This window comes from Dicentrarchus labrax, unplaced genomic scaffold (genome assembly GCF_905237075.1).
Source record: "Dicentrarchus labrax unplaced genomic scaffold, dlabrax2021, whole genome shotgun sequence".
In the NCBI taxonomy this organism is placed as follows: Eukaryota; Metazoa; Chordata; class Actinopteri; family Moronidae; genus Dicentrarchus; species Dicentrarchus labrax.
This window is the reverse complement of record NW_026136714.1, coordinates 4,766,473-4,790,735: the sequence shown is the minus strand read 5'-3', so window position 1 is coordinate 4,790,735 and position 24,263 is coordinate 4,766,473. Positions and strand designations below refer to the sequence as shown.

At 40.4% G+C, this 24,263-nt stretch overlaps 3 protein-coding genes across 5 annotated transcripts; 2 read left to right on the top strand and 1 right to left on the bottom strand.

Moving 5' to 3' along the window:
* Nucleotides 1-4,811: 4,811 nt before the first annotated feature.
* cfap73 (cilia and flagella associated protein 73) lies at nt 4,812-8,493 on the top strand. Its single transcript, XM_051422866.1, has 7 exons — nt 4,812-4,985; nt 5,086-5,215; nt 5,896-5,988; nt 6,103-6,294; nt 6,854-7,075; nt 7,676-7,834; nt 7,911-8,493. Exons 1-7 carry the CDS (start codon nt 4,948-4,950, stop codon nt 8,052-8,054), a joined length of 978 nt encoding a protein of 325 aa, XP_051278826.1. The 5' UTR covers nt 4,812-4,947; the 3' UTR covers nt 8,055-8,493.
* A 650-nt stretch (nt 8,494-9,143) lies between these two features.
* iqcd (IQ motif containing D) lies at nt 9,144-14,253 on the bottom strand. Of its 2 annotated transcripts, none has more exons than XM_051422862.1 (5): nt 13,945-14,253; nt 10,381-11,011; nt 10,050-10,271; nt 9,870-9,941; nt 9,144-9,612 (listed from the first exon to the last, which is right to left on the bottom strand). In XM_051422862.1, the coding sequence occupies exons 1-5, from the start codon at nt 14,142-14,144 to the stop codon at nt 9,331-9,333; spliced, it is 1,407 nt and encodes a 468-aa protein (XP_051278822.1). In that variant the 5' UTR covers nt 14,145-14,253; the 3' UTR covers nt 9,144-9,330. The 2 variants fall into 2 exon arrangements, with proteins under 2 accessions (XP_051278822.1, XP_051278823.1); XM_051422863.1 differs by lacking the exon at nt 13,945-14,253 and adding an exon at nt 12,140-12,356.
* On the top strand, nt 12,473-24,261 carry tpcn1 (two pore segment channel 1). Of its 2 annotated transcripts, none has more exons than XM_051422835.1 (26): nt 12,473-13,087; nt 16,138-16,274; nt 17,373-17,549; nt 17,642-17,755; nt 18,301-18,431; nt 18,941-19,029; nt 19,195-19,229; nt 19,368-19,426; nt 19,606-19,705; nt 19,857-19,973; nt 20,085-20,209; nt 20,310-20,358; nt 20,449-20,512; nt 20,607-20,651; nt 20,747-20,803; nt 20,888-20,941; nt 21,093-21,165; nt 21,456-21,563; nt 21,669-21,830; nt 21,935-22,050; nt 22,410-22,456; nt 22,551-22,619; nt 22,750-22,846; nt 23,122-23,261; nt 23,361-23,441; nt 23,531-24,261. In XM_051422835.1, exons 1-26 carry the CDS (start codon nt 12,997-12,999, stop codon nt 23,672-23,674), a joined length of 2,481 nt encoding a protein of 826 aa, XP_051278795.1. In that variant the 5' UTR covers nt 12,473-12,996; the 3' UTR covers nt 23,675-24,261. The 2 variants fall into 2 exon arrangements, with proteins under 2 accessions (XP_051278795.1, XP_051278794.1); XM_051422834.1 differs by lacking the exon at nt 12,473-13,087 and adding an exon at nt 14,313-15,993.
* Nucleotides 24,262-24,263: the final 2 nt, after the last annotated feature.

Below are 24,263 nucleotides of genomic sequence, written 5' to 3'. Positions count from 1 at the left end.
GAAAGGCAGTCAATTCGGGGGAGTTATTTGGTCTTCGTTGGTTTATATGGAGGAAATGTTCGGGAGAAGAGGGGTCTTGCATGTTTATTTACACAGTATATACAGTATATTTTATGTTAGGTTATGTGACCATATGATATACTTGGTTCATGTGAATTTGAAAATGAAAAAGGAAAACTGTACAGTATATGACTTGATGAAGATGTTCATGTTCATACACTGTGACTACGCAAATAAGAGATGATCTAATAAAGTCTATAGTGTGAGCACAGTTCCCTCTATAATAGACATTAGACAATAATACACTCAGACACTCGTGTAAACATGTTTAAAAGCAGCTTCGTGAACACATAAATCTGGTCTGGTAATGCTCAAAACAGATGACAGAAAAGGTACTTTTTATTCAACAACCAGACATCTCTCAGTCGTTTGCTATTTTTTTTATATAATCCTGGACCTTTTTTTATTCTTATTTCAGATGGTGAAGAATAACATTCAACTTTTTCAATGCTATGGCCAGGTTGGAGGGTCAGTCCATCACCGCATCCTTGTTGTGCAGAAAAACACTGTTCAAACCCACCAAAGTTTGATTTAAATATGTTAATATTTGTATATCAACCAGAGTGGTCTCCAAAAATCCCAAATATGGACCTAAAGCACAGAATGTGTATTATTTTCCATTTGACGTAATGGTGCATTACTTAAAAACAATGGATATTCAGATTCAGTGTGTGAATTTAACTTTTGGGACACACTGAAACAACACTATATGTGTAACTTCAGAGAACATTTAAGAGGAAAATACAATGTTAATAACAATGAACAGTGTTACCAGTATTCTTCCTTATACTCTTTGGGCTTTGGGCCTGCCATTATAGATTCTGACCTATTCATCTTCTTCTCCTCGTCCTCCTCAGCTGTTGAAAGGTCTGCTGGTGTTTACATGGGTGTGATGTCTCCATCTCCTCAGCCTCACACTGTGGCCATCAACTGACACAACATGCTTTTATTATAATAGCATCATTCCATTAGTATTAATAAAGTACTCTGTGTGTGCAGAAAGCCATCCATTCATCAAAAATGGATACAGCGGCATCTCTGCCTGCAGCGATCTGTGTTGTTGTTTTTCCCCTTCACTGCCTTTGCTCTTTCTTTCTTCTCCCATTTTCTCTGCTGGTGTGTGTGTGTGTGTGTGTGTGTGTGTGTGTGTGTGTGTGTGTGTGTGTGTGGGTGGGTGTGTATGTGTGTGTGTGTGAGAGAGAGACATACAGTACATTTACAACAGATGCATTTTTCTGGTTCTGCTGCTTTCACTGTCAGCGTCACCATCATCGCCACACCTGGCAATTATTATGCAAAAATAACAGCACACAGCATTTCCATTAGGTGTGTCAATGCCACCTCCTCTGTCACCATGTGGCCCTGTGCTACCAGTATGAACACGTAATGTCAGTTACCATTAACTCAGTCCCATATGGCTCATACTTAAAGGTGATAACAAGTCTTTGAAGATATTTTAGGCGTGATCTGAGGCACGAATATGATCATTTAGTGGATATTAGTGTGGGTGAAAGACACTAGCGTCTTACTTTTTTTCTAAACATCTCAAGATCAGTTGAGAAAACAATCTCACTATAATATATATATTTTTTAATCTAAGTGGTTGTTTTGGAGCTTTTGACAGAATTGTAGATGTTAATTTTTCAATTTTAACTTACTTGACAGACCTCTATCAATGCAGGCTTTAAGGTTTAAGCTCTCACCACAAGGTCCATGTAGAAGCTCTGAAGCTTTCAATCATGATCATTGAGGTCAACTGTTTACAAGATCAAGAATGAACACACTTCTCAAGATCCCCTTCCCAAAAATGCATCTTAAGAAAATCAAAGGATTGGGATCTTTGCTACAATACAACAAATAAACACACAAAATTATAATTTAAGTGTTGCAGGGGCACACATTTTGCTATTGCAAGATTAATGTCCCCCTCTAGTCCAAAACATGTTTGTCTTCTTGTTCCTACAGTGTGATGTTTGATCTTCACTGTGCAGAATGATGTATGTGCAGACTTTGACACTAGAAGGATGTTTTCTCATTCATCTGCTGAAAGTGGAAAGTTTCTCTGTGTTCGTCTGATTTGTGCCTATGAGCATGATTTGTGACATCATAAATAGTCTACAAGGTCAATCCAAGTCAAGTGTGTTGTAGAAACTTGAAGCACAGACACTGAGAATGGACTTTACAGTGAAGTAGAGACATCTTGTGTCTAGCAGGAAAAACTAAAGAAATGTGCACATTCAGGGCGCCCCAATAGCTCACTTGGTAGAGCTCACACCCCATGTACCAAGGCTGAGTCCTTGCTGCAGTGGCCATGGGTTTGAATCTGACGTGTGGTCCTTTGCTGCCCCCTCCCCTCTCTCTCCCGCTTTCCTGTATATCTTCAGCTACCCAATGAAGGCACCCCCCCCAAAAAAAAAATCTGTATATAAAAAAATGCATATTCATAGATTCTTGAATTTTTAAAAGGGGTAGAAGAATAGACGTCTTTTTAAGGAAATTATACTTTTTCTTGCAGAAAAAAACACATCAGACACACATTATTGTTCCAAGCAGACTATTTGCACGCGTTTTAATGTTTGGAGGGGATCTTTGCATATTTATCAATAAATTAGAAACAGAGTTAAAAAGCAAGAGTTTAACAGGCAAATACACAGTTAATTTTCAGGACTGTGTGGTTTAATCAGACTTGATTGACTCTAATGTAATCAGATCCTGATACAAATGCTGCTAAATTATGTTTGAAGCTACATGATGTTACACTGAGTTAAATAATGAATATTCACCCAAGACTCCAAATGGAAATATTTTAGATGTTTTGGTTGGTTGGCCTTGTGGTTTATGATACACACCATGTTGTGCAACTACCCTGATTCGATTAAGGCTATGGACATTTGTTGCATGTCAGGCCTGTCTCTCCCTCCCAGTCTCTGGTCAATAAAAGGCAAAAACGCTGATGTTTGGCTGCATAGCAGTCTGCAGTGACTGACCCACTGACGATGGGGTTTTATATCCAAACATGTTTCAGTATGTAAACAACTTGTCAGGCTCCAATAAATCTTTTTATAAATTATACATCTTGATCTGAAGTAGCCTGAACAATTTCACACAACTGATCATGTTTCTGACATGTTTACAGCGAAGTGTCATCATGTCTGCCCGTGTCTGTCAGTCTAGTGTGTGGTGAGGAGCTTGGTGTGTAACCACGTGCTTGCGTGCACTGTCCAGTGTCGTTCAAAGCATCAGTGGTGGAAAGGTGTGATGTTAAGTGTGATTTTTGTGCTTAAAGTGAAAGAAATCACACATCTTCCTGTGGTAACACCTGTCAATCAGATGTATGAAAATCGTGTTTTTAGATCACGGCAGTCCACACTGTACATATATAATACATTTAAGTTGTTTTTTTAATCGTACAGATAGACAGATTATGAGACAATGGGCCCTTGGCCACAAGTGAGATCAAAGTCCCCTGCAGGCGAGCAATGTTTCTTGTAGTAGTTTTTTGTTTTCAGATTTTCCAGGTTAACCATGTTTGAAAATTACATCAACTCCTCTACTCGCCCTATTTCATTCACACTGGAAATGAAGAGAGGTTGTTTTCTAAAGCCACAAATGATCCACACTGACACTCATCTGACACACAAAATACTATTGAACACTGTACTGAACATGATATGAAATTCAACTTCATTAAGGATTATTTGATTATTGACTAATCTGCTGATTATTTTCTTGATTAATATGGTCTATATATTCCAGAAAATAGTGGACCAGCAATCCATCACTCTATTCAGTTTAGGGACGCATGAAGTCAGTTACAGTCGGTGGTGCAGAGAGAAAGTCAGTCTATATAATGACATCATACTAAATGCTAAATGCATGCCACTCATGGTTTTTGGCTTGACTTTTTGCGGATAAAACATAAAAAAAAAAAAAAACAAGGCAAAACCTCTTTCCTGCAAGTCATTATCAGTTTGAATATTTTTATGAACTAATGGTTTTCATTATGCCAGATTTTAGGGGGTGTTGCAGCCCCTTCAGCACCCCTACTTCCAGCTCTCCTGCTTACAGATGTCACCATATCACATACGTCATTAGACTGCAACAGGAAGTCGTTAAACTCGTTTTTTAAAAAGTCTTAATTAATAACATTCTGCACATCGTTTTTTTTGTTTTCCAGGGTCTGATAATAAAAGTAGCTAACAAGTAAAACCATCTTGTTTCTGAAAGCCATCATGGACAACCCCTGTCATCCTCTGGAGCACTTTCAGCCACAGACTGATCCAGCCTCGAGCCTGAAAGCGGTTTGGAGGCTCGTTTGTACCATCGGCCAGACTCCACAATGCCACAGCACCCAGTACCTCCAACCCCCGCTGACTAAGACTGGTTTAACTTTCAACCTACGACGCACTAACTATTTGCATGAACTATTATCTTTAAATTGCACATGTACAGTTTGGGTTTTTTGTTATACGCTGCTTAGGATATTTTGCACACCATATTATTGCATAGTGTGTTTCATTATAGTCTTATATTTTTCTATTATGTTTTATAATATTCTTATTCTGTGATTCTTTATTGTACTTATACACTTCTGTACTCTTTGCACTACATTCCCTTATGCTGCTGTGTCTGATTTGAATTTCTCCTACAGAGGGGGATTAATAAAGGAACATCTTATCTTATTCTTTCCCTCTCATTGCTGTTGAGAGTGGCACATGCGCAGTAGCGACCGGTGGGGGGCTTCTTAGCTTGAAATGCCGGATTGTGCCTTTAAAAGTTCCTAGTTGGGTTACCATAGAAACGAGAGGGGAGGAAGTGGAGGTCCTAGAAACTCTGAAAACTTAGGAGAGGAAGATTGTGTATAGGTTAACTCAGAAACTCCGATCCATGGACTCCAGGAGCGACCTTGAGGAGCAGTACGCACAGTGAGTTCATGTGGAGCGGTTCTGGTGTGTGAGGCCTCTGCCAGGATCAATCCGAGCGATCAATGTTAATAACTTTGCTGCCATGCTTGTGTGTGAACAGGAGTTGGCCTGTGGGGGCGGCCGGTGCGATGACAGGAGGTTTACGTGACAGGACCGCGGCCCTGTTTGATCTACGGGAGAAACGCCGGGAGGAGCAAGAGTTTAACGCGAAGAAGGAGAAGCGCGCACAGGTCGGATAATAGCCAGCCTTATAATATATGATGAGACTATAGTGAGACTGATCATTTGGCTCAGCTCAACAATACTCTTACAGCTTTTCATTTAGTAACACTTCTGGTTTTATAATTCAGCCAATTTCTGCCAATGTTTTGACCTATGCAAATATATATATATAGGTTATACTTTGCTGAAACATTCACAATATCCTGACAGTACTATATGAAATGGATAATCTGTGAAAAGTGCTCCTAATGGCATTTTAAGAATCCACCAGGGCCTGAACAAAACCAACCAATCAGAGCCAAGAAAGATAGTTGATTGTCTCATTCCCAGCATTTGTATTTGGCAAAACTTAAGTATTCTTACTTTTATTCAATGTGTCCCAACTCCTTTCATTGTTGGAAAGTGATGAATGTTTGGACTGAGTCTAGTAGATGTATTTCTCCCCAATAAAGTTAAAGAAATTGACATTAAAGTTGTACACAGATACTATCCATGCAATTAATTTAATCAGAATTTTAGACATGATGTTTCTCTTTTATGTTTTATCTTTTATGCAAAAAGGAGGTTGCGTCTGTCTGTACTCATTCAAGTAACATTTGGACACAGATTTCCATATTAATCTCGGTTTCCATACAGAAAGTATTAGCAGCTTATGTAACTTTTGCCTGCTGTGTGTGTTCTTATGTAGGTGTTGGAGAGTTTGAAACAACGCACAGATGAGCTGCACGAGAAGATTAAAGAAGTGGAGGAGTTATACTCCGGCTTTGACATGTTTCTCAAGGTATGGTAGGGGAATCATTTCACACACGACTGCTGTTTTAGACTGTACATGTTGGATTTCAGTTTCACTGGACAGCAGCAGCCTAACAAAATCCACCTGTCTCGATCTGTACAGGATGAAGACGCTGATCGAGCTGCTCAGAAAGCAGAGAGGGAGAGGAAAGACGGGCCTCAAAAAGAGGCAGAGATTAGGAGGCTGAAGGAGAAGTATGTGGAACTGATGGAGAGGAAACAGGAGCTACAGCGTCAGGTGCAGAGACAGACTCTGTATCAGGACTTCATGGAGTGGGTGGTCAAAATGACTAAGGTACTGCAAGGGTTTTTACATGGGATGGTCATAAAAAGAGATTTATAAACATTACTAAACCATCTGTCAGTTGAAAGCCTTTTTTGAAACTCATAGCACCACACAACATATAAACTCCTGTAGGTCCTAAACTATTACAGGCACCAGTAACTCATCTTTTGCTGCCCCATGTACCAACACTGAGTCCTTGCTGCAGCGGCCCAGGGTTCAAACCCAACCTGTGGCCTCTCTCTCTCTCCCCACTTTCCTGTCACTCTTCAGCTATCACTATCAATTAAAGGCCCAATTAAAAACCCAAAAGATATATTTAAAAAATGTGACTGGCCTAAACAGTAGCTATGCTAATTAAATATATGGCATTGCTGTGTAAAATTGCACCTCTGGTTCTTTCTCCCTACAGGTTAATGTTTTATTTCATTAAAGTGCAACTTGTATGATGTTAGCAAGATGGTCTTTGTTTCAGGCATACTCTGCCCCAAAAACCACTACGACATGTTTTGAATATTGAGTTTAATTTTGGGGCTACACCTTTTAATGTGTGTGTGTATGTGTGTTACAGTTTGACGATGTGCGGCTGCTCATGGGTCATTTAGAGAGTCTTCTCCACTTTAGAGCCCAGCTCTGTCAGAGGGAGAGTGAGGCACAGGAGCAGGCTGACCAGCAGAGAAAAGCAATTCTGACCCTGGAGGACCAGCATCACTTAATGCGGCTGCACAAGAACAACCAGCTGTCCCAACTGCAGACCGAGCTAGAGAGGACACGCTCTGAAGCTCTAACATGGGTACCAGACATAATCCACATGTCAGAGTCCAAAGTCAGAACTATGAGCAGATAAAATGTTGTTTAAAGATTGAACTACCAGCTGTGGCTCAGTAGGTAGAGTGAGTCGTCCATTAACCACAGGGTTGGTGGGCCCATGGCTACCCACTGCTCCTACGGTATAGGATGCGTCAAATACAGAGGAAAACTTTTCAATTAAATGTATGTAAAATTACTGAGAATATGATAGCTGAAAGGCCCTGATTCTTCTATTCTATATACATCAGAATCAGAAATACTTTATTGATCTCTGGGGGGAAAGTTGTTTGTTACAGTTGTTAAAGAATAGAAATAATACTTATATTACAATCTAACACAATATATATAGAATATAAATGTGTATATAGGTATATACATATAAGGAAAAAATAAAAATGGAAATAGAAATATAATGAGAGCCTATCTACCTTATAGTAATTATAAAATATATACAATATATGCTAATATATACAAAGTAATGTATGCCACAGTATGTGACCGATGACTTTTTAAAGATTGTGGTATTGCAGAAGTTAAATGACTACAAAGAATGAGGGAATAATCCAGTGTATTGCACATACAGGAAAGGAAGTGGAACCACGTTCAGGAAACAGCAGCAAAGAAAACACTCCTCCTGGGTCAGATTAAGATGGCGACGCTCAACCTCTACGGAATGACAGAAGACGAGGTAGAAGGAGAGGAAGGTGTGGATGTGAACGACACAGACAAACAGCTGGACAAGGTGTGTACGCTGACAGAGCAGAGATAGAGACACACAGCCAGAACAACAGAAAACAACCTGTTTCCTACTGTCTTAGGTCAAGATGTTCATCCAGGACCACGATGACATCCTGAAACAGCTTCAAACTCCCTCGCACAGACACGACGATGGACGGAAGAGAAAAGAACAGAAAAGAGGAAAGACCAAAAAGAGCATCGCTACCCACTGCAAAAAAGATTAAGTTTCCATGCTGCTTTAAAACTGAATTCACTAAACTTGTTTTAATGTAAAACTCAACAATCGACATCTGATTAATCATCTTGACAAGGATTCCTAATTGGATCTACTTTGGAATTACTGTATGTTTACTCTGAAGAAGGAGCAGCGTAGGATGTAAAATTAGCAGCAGCAGTCCTGTTCCAGAATAATGTGATTATGGTTTGAATTGTTTTTATTTTAATTTTGGAAAATGTACTGTAGTCAAACTGCAGAAAGGATTTCTAGAGAGTTAAACATAAGTATAGTGCATGCTGGGAAGTCTGCTAATAACCTACCAATGTTTCTTGATTTAATCTCAAAATATATGCCATGTCAAACACTGCAGCAAATAAATATTAATTGAAAATTACTTATTTTAATTGTGGAACATATCTATGGATAAAGATATATTAATAAACTTACTCAGTTGTCAGTATGACATTCATTTAGCTCCTCACTGTAATGATCAGGGCTTTATAATAAGTTCTGAAATGGTTATGATAGTGGTAATTAATTAGGTTGATTTGTTTTGATTCATAATGTATATCTAGTAACAATATGAGATAATTTATGGGGTCGGTGGTTCAATCCCCAGCTCCTCCTGCCCACAGGACTGACAAATGAATGTAATATAATGTCAATAATTGATCATTCAGAACACAAGGTCCTGTACTGCCACCCTGTGGCCACTGAAAGAAAACAGCAACTGGTCTACCCAATGAATAAGTCTCTGTTTTAACTTATTTTGTATGGCCTGTTTTTAGTTTAAAGTTGAGTAAAGCTATGCTGGAAGTTTTCGGAGCTCATTAAACTCCCTGTACTAACACAAATTATAAACAAATGCACCAAAGCTCAGACTCATAGACCTGTCAATCAATTTGATCTGTACACTCAATGCAGTATTGAGAAGAAGTCTAAGCTGCCAGACATTTGTGATGATGTGCATTTTTCAATAATAAAAATGTTTCTTACCTGCTGCTGTTTAATCTTTTATGATTAGTCTGATATTGTCTGCAGGTATACGGTATACAGATACTAAATGTTGCCCACAAAAAGTTAGAAAGTACTGCAATTCTTTCAGTTCTGTAGTTCACAAAAGTAGTGAATCCTTGTTTGATACATAAAATACTAAAAACAAAAACAAACAAGGCATTTATATTTGCTGAACAGATTATTTTTTTTATGAAACACCCAAATACATTTATGCTCTATAGGTAAAGTGTCTGTGAAATACCAGAGTAATAAGACTGAACAGGGGTTTATTTGGTCTTCTTGCCTTTGCCTTTTTTGCCCTTCTTGCCTTTGTCCTTGTTCTTTAAGGCCTTGCGAGTACTAAAGCCTCTCCACCAGGCTTGGGCCATAATAGCAGCTTTGGTCTTCAGCTCCAGGTCCCTCATCTCCTCCTTTCTCTTCTCTTCCGCCAGCCGGCGCCTCTCCAGGATCTGGTTGCACTCCACCTCGAGGATAGAAAAGGGTTTCTCCAGCTTCCTCACCTCCTTCTCCTCCCGTTCATAGTGCACTTCATTCAACTCCAGTTTGTCCTGAGATGATGGTGGCAGTTATGGTGTTGAGGGGTGAAAAGGATGGAGAGAGAGAGAGAGAGCGAGAGAGAGAGATGGTGATGGATAAAAGAGACGAAGATTATGTAGTTAAACTACTAAATCTGAAGTCAAGAGCTTTAACTATCATGTTAAACAGCCTGAATATAGTTTCACCAAGCATATGAACCGGTATCCAAAATATACACACTCAATTATCTTTTACAGAAACATTTAACACTTTGTGAGTGAGTTTGTACCTGTTTTTCTTTTATTTCATCATCAAAATGTTGGAGGAGGCATTCAATTTCTATCTCCACCTTTTCGATTTTCTGCCAAAGGAAACAAAACAGCAACAGTTGACATGAATTTTAATGAAAACTAAATATGGTACAACCACTAAAATGCGAAACATCTACTGTGAAATGTACTAAAATTACCTCTTGGAGCACTCTCTCTGTCTGTCTGTTTTCCAGGATCAAACTGTTGAGCTGAATGTTCAGTTGGTCAATTTTCTGCTGTGTACTGGCCTGCGTCACCTTTGATGTCTTGATATGTGACTGGCACTGCTTTTCTGCAAGCAGTGACTTATCTGCATCTTGTAGGTTTTTCCCTTGCAGAGAACTCTGCATTTTTTCTATGGCATTATTTAGCACATACATCTGTTACACAAAAGGAGAGAAATGAGAGGTGAAACAGCAAATTATACATGTGATAGACTAGATTGTTGTATGTGAAGGTTTCTTTTTCATCCAACTTCTGGTGCCTCACCTCTGTATCTACTGTCTTTAAGGATTCAGCAACTTCTTTTTCCTGTAAAGCTATTTCCTCCAGATGGTAGGCAGGGTCTGAGATCACCTGCTTGGAGAGCTTAGCCAGCTGTAGCTCGTCATCCAGACTGGTCAGCAGCTTTTCTATCATATTGCTGTGAAACTGCTGCAGCACTCTAATAAGTACAGACTCACTCTCTCCCTCTTCCATACCTAGCTCTGCCCTCAAACTAAAAATGGCATCAGGATGGCCTCGGACGAGCCTGAGCAGATCCCTGACAGAGTTCTTGATGTCCTTCTCAAGCTGAGCCCTTGCTCTCTTCCTTGCTTCTCCCTCTTGTTCCCCATCTGACTCCTGCTTGAGACCTTCTAACGTCTCCAGCCTTTCAACTAATATCTGATGCTCTCGAAGTGCCCTGCTCAACTCCTTGTCCACAACACTAGACTCACTGTTCAACCGAAGAGCCGCTGGCAGAGCTGCTGCAATCTCAACTCGACTGATGCAGGTTTCCAGTATGCTTAAGACGCGTTGAGCCTCTAAAGAGAGCCGCTTCTTCAGTAGCAGTCTGTGGTTCTCCGAGTGGATCTTTGCATTTGTCTCTGACAGCACTGTTGCCCCTTTTTCAGACATACTGTCAATGGATGGCAGGAAAATAGCAAACATAACAAAAAAAAAAAAGATGTAATCTCAGTACGGTTGCAAATCTGAATATACTTTTGCAGAATCATGTGCACAAACACAAATCTTATTATAGCATATAGCTACTATAACACCCCCATTTTACCTCTTCAGACCATGTTCCCATATTGGGAACTAGTTTATGATATGTACTGTAGCAGCCTCCAGTCATCAGCCCATAGTAAGGCAGACTGGGGTTGGTTGGCACAGAGCAATTTTCTGGTTCTTTAAAAGTCACAGAAACAAAAATGTAACTTCAAAATGTTTGCTTTGTTGACCTGCACTCGCTCACTTTTTTGTTCAGGGTAATATTTCAGTTTTACAGAACTGAAAGTAAAAAGTGGTCAGCGGACAAAACGAATTGTGAAACTGGGGTGGAAGCTGGGTTGGTTGGCACACTGGTTAGTCAGCACTATATTTTAACAACAGTTTTCCTCTTCATGAACTAGTAACTGTTAATATATATTTATTTTATTAAAAACTATTTTAAGATTAAAAAGCAGTTAATTATTATTATTTTGAATGGTCAATGGCAAAATTAATTTAACTTTCCTACTTAATTGCTAAAAAAATGTTTGGTTTAAAAAACTGGGGCATATATTCTACTTTATTAAATGTTTGTGTTTTCTGGTTCTTGTTGGAATCAAATGTTAAAATTGTTTGTATTGGTTTGCTTCATTTTTTTGTAATCACCTTTATAAACCAGTTGTGTACATTAAAACATATTTATTTATAGCCTTTAATAATTAATATTCTAATATAAATGATACCAGAGAAATATGACTGACAGACAGTGTGCCAACCAACCTCGGTCTCCATACTATAACTAACTACATTTTACATCTTGGCACATTACATTTGTCATCCATGACAGTATTAACATGTAATGCTTGATTAACGTGATGTAAACATCTTAAATTTGACACCATCAGTCTGAACATTCAAGTTATTTAACATAAAACTGTTGAAAAATACGATTCCTAGTTTGTTTGTTTTATTAAGGAGGATCACAGTTCTAATTTTAGTTTGTATTAGGTCAGATATAGCTACACACTCAGGTAATCAAGCTACTTATAGTTACCTGTCGACTCCTATGTTGAAAATATTGTTGACTTTTTTTGTTGATTTTGTCCTGTTGCTAGGATACCACTGATGTGTGCGGCGGTATCAAAACACTGACGCACACTGCGGATAGCGCGTAATGCAGATAATATATATAGTTATATTAGCAGTGTAGTCAGTATAATTATATAAATGAATCAATTAATAAACACACGAGTGCGGTTACGTGTTTTTTTTTTTTTTTTTTTGTCTCAGCATTGTTTTAGAGCCATCGACTTTTATTTTGAAAATCTGGCCTGGGTCAGCCTGCCGTGAATTGTTTCAGTGTCGCAACTGTTTGTTGATCTCGCCCTCTGTGCAGCGTCAAATAGAAAGTGTCAGCTGGCGTTGCTTGCGGAAAATATTAATCTAGATAAACAAGTGTTGCACTTTGTGTTGCCGCTTTACTGCAAACGCATCACGCACAACATTAGCTGTCCTGCAGGAAAAAGCTTAGTGCGCGGTGACGATGCCGTGATGGACGCAGACGGACTGTCTCAGCCTGTTAGCCTGACTGACAGTGAACCAGTTGATTCGGTGACAGATGCCATCCGTGACAGGACAAAGACCAAATCTGCAACCAAAAGGCCTCGCTCGCCTCACACAACTTGAAAGCAGGCCAGTTCATGTGTTGCCTTTCCTCTCCCCCAAAACAGACGCTTTAAACTTGTAGCCAAGCCCGATCATCTCAGATAGCACAGCGCACAAAATAAAAGTACTGGGATGTGCAGTCGTCTTGCGGTTTTTTGCAGAACGAGCCATGCACTCGTTTAGATAAGTTGGGAAGCTTTCGTTATCTGTCATTCAAAACGGTAGCCTTTGTTATTATCTGCTAACATGGAGTCAGACGACGATGTGCCTCTCATCTTAACCTGGGACGAAGCGAACAGCGGTCTGCTCAACGAGGAGACCGAGAGAGGAGACGAGAGTAAGTGTTTGATCCCCAGACACAGTGGAGTCATGTGAAACTATGTGTGTATGGCTAGACCCCTGCATGGTGTCGCTGTGGTATTAGACAGTGGTGCAGCGGGTATACTAATTTATGCCCTAAATATAACGCCCTGTTTTATAAACAGTGACATTTTAAAGACTACTCTTGTACATTAAGCTCGCCAAAATGTTGAACTGAAAGTCACTTAACTTATGCAGCTTGACTTCGGGGAGTAAAGGTCTTTATAAACTTCACATGAACCACAGAAGAGGTGCAGATTTTGCATTTAATACTAATGAGACGGCTACATAATTCTGCAAATTCAGCTTGGAAATCATGATACCCTGCACTACACCACTGGTATTAGATATGCAATTAAAGGATACACTCAGTTAATTTGGTCAAACTAATGCAGTCCAGTGTTAACATAGTTGCAGTTCATTCCTACCATCATAAAGGTCATAATGTTTAAGTGTTTTAGGCGTTTCTTCAACTTTAAAGTCATTTTAGAGGCTGCAGCCTTTGGTGCTGCTGCATTGTATTCTTTTATGTCTCTATTTTTTTGTTTACCTTTACTGATATAAATGGTGTGGACAAAATATCACACTCAACATGCAAACTGCATTCAAACCTCTATAAAACATTTGCGTCAAATAAACTGAGTGGTTGGTTTCCTCTGTTTGAGAGATTCAGTGAACAGAAAAACAGATGTGAACTTTCATGAAGCGCTACGGAAGCTCTGTTTTCACTATCAGTGCATTCATGCCTGAGTGGTGATCGTTCTGCATTTCTAGTATTGTATAATGTTGTTTATAAAAGAATATTTAAGTATATTTTGTGTCTCGTCAACTTACCAGATGTGCACTTGAGCAGTTTGAAGCCGTTTAATGTTGACAGTCAGCTGCACACATGCTGCACGTCCAGGCCCCACTGCTTTAATGGAGAAAAGAGACTTTCCACCGGGCTCTGTGATCACGTGTGTGTGTGTGTGTGTGTGTGTGTGTGTGTGTGTGTGCGTGCAGTATGTATGTGTATCCATGCATCCACTCAACATAGTAATCCTGCTGCCTTTGTGTTCCTCACATATAAGCTACAAAATGACCCATCTGAGAACCTGCTGCCTCAGCAGACCATACACCCCCCTCAGCCCCTCCCTGGTGCTCATGGGGCAGCATGTGTGTGTTGTGTGTGTATGTGTGTGTGAATGTCTGCAGCCTGTGTGTAAGTGTGTCTCTGTGTGTGAGCTTACTGGATCATTTTCTCTGGCTCTGGAGGTGAACAGGAAGAGGAGAGGGATTTTTTTTTCTCAGGATATCTGGGAGTGGTGGACAAGGAGGACTTGTCAAACTGTTCTTTCTGATTGCTGTTGGAGCTTTCTGGAAAAGGAGGGAGTTTGAACCTGGACACTGAGAAAAGGAGGCTACATTATATCACCTCAGTGACAAATCAGATGCTTGGATAGAAGTGTGACGTTCAGTTTTATTGCTGGTGGTTAGGACCCTTCAGATCACCACTAAATTGTTTTTATTTTATTTGTCCTGGGAGAAACAGTCATGACTGCTGAGCCTGTTTGTGTTTCTGTGAGGCTGAACCCACCGTGTTTTTGACTGGGAGCTCCAAACATGTTATTGTTCTCAAACAAATGAGGGGCTGGAATAGCACACGGCGGACACGGACAGTACTCCTGTCAGGATAACAGCCAGACTGCTGCTGGACTGGAATTTGATCTTCACACTTGAGCCCAATCTGCTGCTGTCATGGCAGAGAGGAAATGTCTGTGACTGCGCTTCAGAGACTCATATGCTCTCCACTACGTTTTATTCCAAGGAGTCGTGCCTGAAGCAGAAACATGTGATGTGCTGTGCGTGGGAAGAGAACCCAGCTAGTCTCGCGCAGGACTAAAATATGTAACTGCTGAAAGACACGTCGCTTATTCACGAAAAAAAAAAGATTTTTATTTATGAGAGAGTAAATTAACATTATTAGAAAGTTAATCTGGATTTAATCTTTTTTCAGTTGTACTTTTTGAGTTCATTTTGAAAACCGTGTAGATCTGTGTTCATTCATAAGTTAGTCATATAATTCTGTGTTACGTCCTACTATGACATGCTGCTTTCTCAGTGTTATTAGATATATAGATGTCTTCCCTGTCTTTTGAAGTTAGTCACAGTTCCTATGGTAGCGCAGGATTGATTCATCCTGTGGTTTATCTGTCTCGTGTCTGTATCCTGTCTGTGGCAGGAAGGAGGCGTAATAGACAATGTGACATCAATGCAAACACGGCACTTTCTCACTGACTGGCAAAACTGGGTTCAAAGTTCAAACTCTGCAGCGAAAGCAGGAGGGTAGTTTCAGTGTGCATGCGTGTAAGTCACATTTCACTGTCACTGGTGGCAGTATCTCTCATCAAGGTGACAGAAACTTTTCCCTAAAGAAGCAACTGGTTGTCAAAGAAATACTGAACTTCACAAGCATTGTTAATTGTTTTGAATGTTGTTCGGTCTCCAGTGTCACTTTGATACCGCAGCTAGGCCTGGATATTTCTGGATCTGTGAGGACTCGCATCTGGACTCCAACTGTGACTGTGTTTCTGGAGTTTGCGTCAGGCCTGAGTGGAATGTTTGGCCATCTGTATCCCCCAGATGTGTGTGGATGCTGGAATAAGACCAGTGCACTGTGAATGACTTACACACACACACACACACACACACACACACACACCCTTGTGCTGTGGACTTCAGGGATCATAATACTTTAACACAGCTGAGGCGTACAGACAATTCCAAACTCATCAATGGAGTGCTTATGCGGGCAGGCAGCTGATTTCCATGAAGAGCAGACCTATAATGAGAGTCCAGTAGTGATCTCCTCCTATGCCTCACAGTTAGAACTTAACTTCATTGGTAGGCACATACCCCTCTATGTACTGTGTGTGTGTTTGTGTGTGACCAATATACAGTGATTAAGAAAGATTAATTAATTAAAGTTAGTTTTCCACATAAATATGAGCTGTATCAACACACTGACACTTGAGTGTTTTCTTCCAGATGGAGGAGGAGGCAATTATGACATAGTGAACAACGCTGTGATCTCAACACCCGGGCCACAAAACCACAGAGCCCAAAATGTTTCCTTACGGCAAAGCTGGGAGATGAACTACCAAGAGGCAGCCATCTACCTGCAGGTATTCACAAGCAGTGGATTGTGTCATTTGTTAGTTACTGAGTATACAGGGCGACTGCAACTCATGATCTCATGGAGTTCACATGGTTATATAATGGTTTTTATTACACCTACTCACTGTATTACTTGTAGATGGTTAAACCTTGTGCTCTTTCTGTGGGCTATATTTACTTCATGAACAGATGCTGGAAGTACTAAAGTTAAGATATGTTAAGATACAAGGAACTTCAAAATACAAAAGGAAGTAGGGACACACTTCTTGGCTGATTGACCAATTATCAGTTCTCTGTTTGGTGTTAGTACAAAAACTTAAAGTCACACAAATACAGGCCTTTTCATTGTACATATTGCAAATTGGACATTGTTTATATCCATATTTTTAAGCTTGCAGTCTTTTTCTTCCTCACTGGCTTTGTTACACTTCCAAATTTGTGATCAGCGGAATAGCGTGGAACTGGTCTCAAAAAAGCATTTTTGACAGCCACATTTCGTGTTCGCAAACAAAAGGGGGACACACTTATAAAAACATTGCTCTACAGCGCTACTAGTGGTCAAAAACTCTACAGGCTACCTTTAAGAAAAGGTACAGCTTTGTAGATAAATAAAATTTACCATACTTAATGATAAGCAAACACGGTATGTGCCAGCTTTTTGTGTTTTAATGGTTCTTGTTCAGTAGCTTCGCATCACATCGCACATTTTTTTTACATCAAGTGCTGAAAGGTAAAGCAGCAGCACTTTCTGACTATTCTCCTTTGGAAGCCAGAAGAAAATTCACAGCACATATTACAGCAGAGGAAGCAAAAGTGGAACTAATAACAGTAATGATTGTTCTCCTGGTATGTGCTAACCCCCAGTTTGCCCACTACTCATTTAATGTCTGTAAGAGCACTGATATGGTCCATGGTCATTTTTAATTTAAAACAAAACACTGAATTGAATATTTGGAAGTATGGGTATTTAACCAATATGCCAGATTTAACTTATGCTAACCACAGATACTGCTCTATAGCGGTGGGACATTAGTTTTATAAGATGAAATAAAATGCTCACATTGTGTGGTTTGTGTGTGTGTTTGTCCTTTCAATTTCATATACAGGAGGGAGAGAACAACGATAAGTTCTTCACCCATCCTCGAAACCCAAAAGCACTGGCAGCGTACCTGTTTGCCCACAACCACCTGTTCTACATGATGGAGCTGCTGACAGGCCTACTGCTGATGATGCTGTCGCTGTGTGAAGCTCCTGCTGTGCCCTCACTGCGCCTGGATGTCTACGTGAGTGAATATCTAGAGACAAAAACACACTCACACAAAATACATGCTGTTTCCTCTAAAAAAAATACCCCGTTTATTTGATACCTCTGCAGGTCCATGCCACTCTGGAGCTGCTGGCTTTGGTCATGGTGGCATTTGAGCTATGCATGAAACTCCGCTGGTTAGGCTTCCACACCTTCATACGACACAAGAGGACCATGGTGAAGGTAACTCATACATGATGGGCACTTTCTGATGGCATGATCATGTTTAATTTTTTCTTGCCTTGCTCTACAGTGAAGTCAGAAGTCAGGGTCAGTAACTTGCTCTCGAAAGCGTAGGTCAGGGGTCAGCTATCAAAAAACGAAAACAGCCATTTGTGGCCAAAAATAAAAGTCTGGCTGGAGCCACAAAACCTATTTGAGCCTTATAATGCTAATTTCTTTAATATTTTGGGGAGTTTTATTGCCTCTATCTACAACTGTAGAGTGACAGGAAAGGGGGAGAGAGGGGCGGGGGGGGGTGACACGCAGCAAAGGGCCACAGGTCGGAGTTAAACCCATGGCCGCTGCAGCAAAGGTACATGAGGCACCAGCTCTACAGGATAAGCTACCAGGGCGCCCCAAACATTTTTCTATTCTGTATGTAATTGCTACACATTGGAGAATGTAAGAATCCAGCAGGTTGTCTACCCCTGGGTTAAGTCCACTGCTGTGCGGGATGCAGCTTCCGCTGGTGTATATTGTTCACGTTATCTCTTTTCCTTGTACAGACGTGTGTGTTACTGCTACAGTTCGTGGAGGCCATAGTGGTTCTGATCAGACAGACGTCTCACGTGCGAGTAACCAGAGCTCTCCGGCCAATTTTCCTGGTGGACTGTAGATACTGTGGTGCTGTGCGCAGGTACACAATGACCTAAAACAAACACTCACAGATTCACAAAGAGAGGTCGAAGTCATGGCCACAAAACAGAAAAAAATCAACTTTTCAGAGTAACACACACACACACACACACACACACACACAAGTCTTTTTGTGTACTGGAAGAGACTAGAGAGAATGAGGAAAGACCATACAGAGCAACTACCCTTCCCATGCTCCAAACATGGTTCTTTTCATATGAAAGACAGTAAGCTTGCAAGCTCAGTTAGATTTGTGCTCCATTTAACTTGACATTGAGAATTCATTTAGGTGTTTCTTTTAGCTACCAACTATTTAATTCCTAGACAGGACTCGTCTATCAGAAATAACATTCACTGCTCACTTATTATAGCTACATTAATAATTTATTCCTTCATGGTTTATGTCCCTTTTTACATGTTTTTTTTTGTCCCACTCCATGAACATACAGACACCACTGATTTAAATGTTAAACGCAGTCGTCACTGACAACGTTTCTTTCATCCAATCAGAAACTTGCGTCAGATCTTCCAGTCCCTTCCACCTTTTATTGACATCCTCCTACTGCTGCTCTTCTTCATGGTTATATTTGCTATCTTGGGTAAGAAAACGTGTTATCTTAAAGTATATTAAATGCTGTTGCTTCTTTTCTGCCCTCTTTTACTTACAATTATAAACCAGTTTTATAAATACATCTACTGTCTTCAGAGAAAAACAGGGTTTTCTGTTCTATTCTGTGTGCTTGACTGCTGTTGTTTCCTCCCAGGTTTCTGCCTCTTCTCTCCAAACACCACTGACCCGGTATGTTTAATCTTTAGTTTGCCTGACATTGGTTTATTTGAGTTATGTAAGTTTGGGGACTTTGGGTGGTTGATCTCTTTGTTTCAGCTTTGTGTCTGTTGTGGTTTCCTGACTTGAAACCCTCTCCTCTCGCCACAGTACTTCAGCACTCTGGAGAACAGCCTCGTCAGTCTGTTTGTGCTGCTGACCACAGCAAAGTAAGCACAGCAGTACACGTAGTACTGTTGAGTTATCTTTACACACACGACATGCTAACATTACTTCCTACTTACAGAGCTCATCATAAATGCATTTGCCTCACTACATGTGTGTTTAGGCTGATTCCACAGTTTGTATCTCGTGACTCTTGTATCTCATGCTTCCCTCTTTCTTGTAGTTTTCCTGACGTGATGATGCCATCCTACTCCAAGAACCGCTGGTCCTGTGTTTTCTTCATTGTTTACCTCTCCATAGAGCTCTACTTCGTCATGAACCTGGTACAAATAGCCTTGTTTTCACCACTTCTAAAATTATCCAGCCTGATCTATCCCACAGACCTGTTAATAAATAGACATGGCTTCCAATTAGCCCTTTCACATGACTGCTCACTAGCGTCACTACACTGTCATTTTCTCTGTCCCCCTCCAGCTCTTGGCAGTGGTGTTTGATACGTTTAATGATGTCGAGAAGATGAAGTTTAAATCCCTTTTGCTGCACAAACGCTCCGCTATTGACCACGCCTTTCAGCTGTTAGTTAGCCGGCAGGTACGACCTCACTGTTCTCTGTAGTCTTACGTACATTTGGTACAAATGATTTATTTTATAAAGCATTCACGGTGGCTGCGTTCGTCTGTGTTGATGTTATTTTTCCTCTAGAGGCCGTTGGGCGTGTCGCTGAAACAGTTTGACGGTCTGATGCGATTTTACAGACCACGGATGTCTGCAAGAGACCGCTTCCTCACATATAAAGCCCTTAACACCTCAGGGGCTCCAATGCTCAGGTGATTTGCCTTACACACACTTTTTCAGGTAAAATCCTTCTGCATTTAATCCCAAATTTTACGTTTTCATGTAATTTAACGGGAGTCTTTTCTGCTACAGTTTACAGGACTTTTATAAGTTCTATGAGGTCACTGGCCTCAAATGGAAGGTAAGTAGCCTCATAACTATACTGTGTAGTTATAATTCACTCTCTTTTGTTGTCTGTTTTTAATGTACATATACTGTATATGTTGTTTAGGCACGACGCAGTGGGGAACATTGGTTTGATGACCTTCCACACACAACCTTCCTCATTTTTAAAGGCTAGTTCTCTTTTTAAAATTTTTTTTGGTATTTGATCAAACAACATAACGTCTGAGTTCCTTATTCTCACTCCGTTCTTCTCTATTTTAATAGGCATCAATCTGCTTGTGAAGTCAAAGGCCTTCCAATATGTCATGTGTAAGTGTAACCCTATACATTCTCCCAGCTGTCCTCAGGGAAACCGAGGCAAAGTCTCTCATCATAAACCCTTTAACCTTTCCTTGTGTCTGCAGATGTGGTGGTGGCCATCAACGGTGTGTGGATCCTCGTGGAGACGTACACGCTGAGTAGTAAGATCTCTCCCGATATAAACACAGGAAAGTCTTTTACACTACAGAGCTTTTCACCTTCTTTTTCTTTCTCTCCTCCTGCAGGTGGATTTTCTTGGTCCAGAATTGTCCCCTGGAGTTACATTGTTTTCCTGACCAGTGAGTAGGCTGCCTGCTGACTTCCACTCACATCAGAAAATCATGACAATATTCATATGTTGTAAAACTGATCATAGAGGGCGTCAATAATTAATTCAAGTTGTTTACACTTATACTAATATTAACTCTGCCTCTGTCCCTCCACTTTTAGTTTATGGTGTAGAGGTGTTATTGAAAATTACAGGTTTGGGGCCGATGGCTTATTTCAGCTCTGGGTGGAATCTGTAAGTAATAACTTGGATACTGGGTTGATTTATTAACATATTAAATGAGTACTGAATCCAAAACTTCTGACTTTAAACTCAAAGGTTATGCTGAACAATGCAGTTAACATTGGACTGCATAAATCCATAGTCGTGTTTGAGTCTGTACATTTGCATTCAGTACTCTTACTAAAACGTTTTTTGAATTTTAATGTGGCTATTTTGTGAAAACACAACAAAAATGTATTTGAACATGTACCAAACACTGGGTCTGTTTTTGGTGTTAATCCTTACTGTGTTCATCTGTCCAGGTTTGACTTCTCAGTGACAGTGTTTGCCTTCCTGGGCCTGATTGCTCTTGCCTTCGATATGGAGCCCTTTTATTTTATTGTAGTTCTCAGACCATTTCAGCTGCTCCGGTAGGCTTTTATTTCTCACTCCAGGAGTATAGTGTGCATGTACTTAATAGAATTAATCCATATTTTCTTCCATATGTTTTAATTTTGGTCTTCGGTCTGTCACAGGTTGTTCAAGATAAAGCAGCGGTATCGTAATGTGTTGGACACCATGTTTGAGCTCTTCCCCAGGATGGCGAGTCTGGGCTTGACCTTAATCATCTTCTACTACTCCTTTGCTATTGTGGGGATGGAGTTCTTCGCAGGTGTGGTTTACCCCAACTGCTGCAAGTGAGTCACGCCATCATGTGTAGGAATTGAAATTGGACTCGATTTGGGATAAATTACATAGACTTCCACTAACCATTCTTCATTCATCTGTTTTTATCTCTCAGCACCAGCACAGTGGCAGACTCCTATAGACAGATCAACATCACCTATGGCAACAAAACAGTGCTGGAAGAAGGCTATTATTATCTCAATAATTTCAACAACATTCTCAGCAGCTTTGGTAATTCCTGACTATATTCTGTTACAGTTATTAATGTGTTAGTCGACCTCTTAGTACTTTCTGACTTCCCTAGCTTATTAAGTTCCAACCGAAGACATAAATATTTCAAAACAAGTCACGAGTATGTTGTTTTATTTAAAAAAAAAAAAAAAAAAGAAAAAAGGTTGAATAATTTCCTCAAACAGTTAGGCCCTGTACTTTTTATAAACAGTTACTCTAACAGGAGTAAATAGCACTTTTGTTTGGGGAGTATGGATTTAGAGTATTTATGGCAGCAAGTTTTTTTTTGTCTCTTGGTGTGTACATTTACTCTCTTTTTAAATTTTTTTTTTAATTCCTCTTGTTTTATGTCTCTGCAGTGACTCTGTTTGAGCTGACTGTGGTCAATAACTGGTACATTACCATGGTAAGATCAAATCATTTATCTGTGGTCTCTCTGCCGTCTTGTCACTGATCAGCTGGTGTCACTGTTTGACGGCTGTTTATTCACTCTCTCACAGGAAGGAGTCACTTCTATGACGAGCCACTGGAGCCGGCTCTACTTCATGACCTTCTACATAGTCACCATGGTGAGGCTTGTGCCGTCATATGTGATATGTCTGTGGAAATGTGCCCTGCGTTTTTGCCTTTATATGGTCTTTATATGCAGTGCTTGTGGATGTGATGTCTGTATGTGGTTTCTGTTTGTTCCCTCTCCAGGTGGTGATGACCATCATTGTGGCGTTCATTCTCGATGCGTTTGTGTTCCGCATGAACTACAGCCGCAAGAACCGGGAACCGGTGGAGAACCCAGAAGGTGGGACCAAGTGTAACTCATGTTCTAGGGGCATAAATGTGTTTACACACTCACACTACAGGGCATTTTGTCTTTGAGTGCATGTGTGGACACATTTAGAAAATGTATAGCACTTTAGAACAAAAGCCTTCATGTATTTTTTAATATTTGGAGTATTTCTTCCACATAAACTCAGATAAAATGCTTATTTGACTGATATTTAGCTGCCGTGATTGTGTGAAGTACAGTGTGGTGTGTGAGTCATTTTAATGTCTGTGTGTGTGTTCATGCTCTAGATGAGAACGGGATAGTATTTGAAGTGGAGGTGAGTCGTGATGAAGCTCTGGCCACTCTGGAGCTGTACAAACAGACCTGCCCAGGACTGTCCTCCCTGAGCTCTCTGCAGGGAGTCCTACAAGCAATGGACAGGGGTGGGGTAAGAATGAACACAAACACACACAATAAACTCTTTGTTCTCTGCTCTTCAAATGAAGTCCCACTAACCAGCTTTCCCCTTCTGCTTTGGTGTGTACAGCACACATCTCTTGTGTATCTAGGTCGTAGGTCTAGGACGAAGAGCGACCTCAGCATTAAAATGTATGAGGAGGAGATACAGGTAAAAGAACTAATTAAATAATCTTGCATACCACAACAGTAGTTGGTCTCAGGTAACCTCCTAACCTCTTCTACACGTTGTTCCTCCAGGAGTGGTATGCAGAGTATTCAAGGGAAAACTTGCCTCAGCCAGACCAAAGCCTGGAGCGGGATCTGGACAGTCCCGTCTCTGAACCGTCTTCCTTTCCAGAGCCTCAGCTCAACTCACAGACTGGACCTCACAGCATCAACTAACGCACAGTTTGCAAGCGGTACATATCACGCCACCATCTCTGCGTTTTAAATGCTACAAAACCCCAATCACTCCAGGTCTTTTCCACTTCCCCCACGCTCCCCATTTGCCACAGTGGGAAACAAGTCCGGGGCCTTTTGGACTGATGCAAGAGTGAGACGAGTTAATAACACTACAGACAGAAAGACAGGTCTGTCGCTCAACCAGTGAAGTGGGAATGTTGCCCTCTTTTGGCCTTTTCAAAGACTGCAGCAAATACTACCAGGGAGCCTGTAGTACTACTGTATGTTGTGTACGTATACTGCTGTAGGCCTTTTGTGACCTCTTGTAAGACATGTAGTACTTAAACCTGATGCCTTAGTTTAATGGCCCATATGATCAGTATTAACACAGACACAACTTAAGTTCTCTAAAGACCAAAAGTATAAACAATTACACTCCCTTTAGCTCAACCCAACAAAGCCAGTACGGTGTATCTCCTAACTAATGTCTCTACAGACTCAAAATATTTTACTTTTATATAACTTCTTATTCTGTAATGTATTTGAGTTAGTTAATAAGGGATTTTATTAAACTGTTCAAATTGTCATT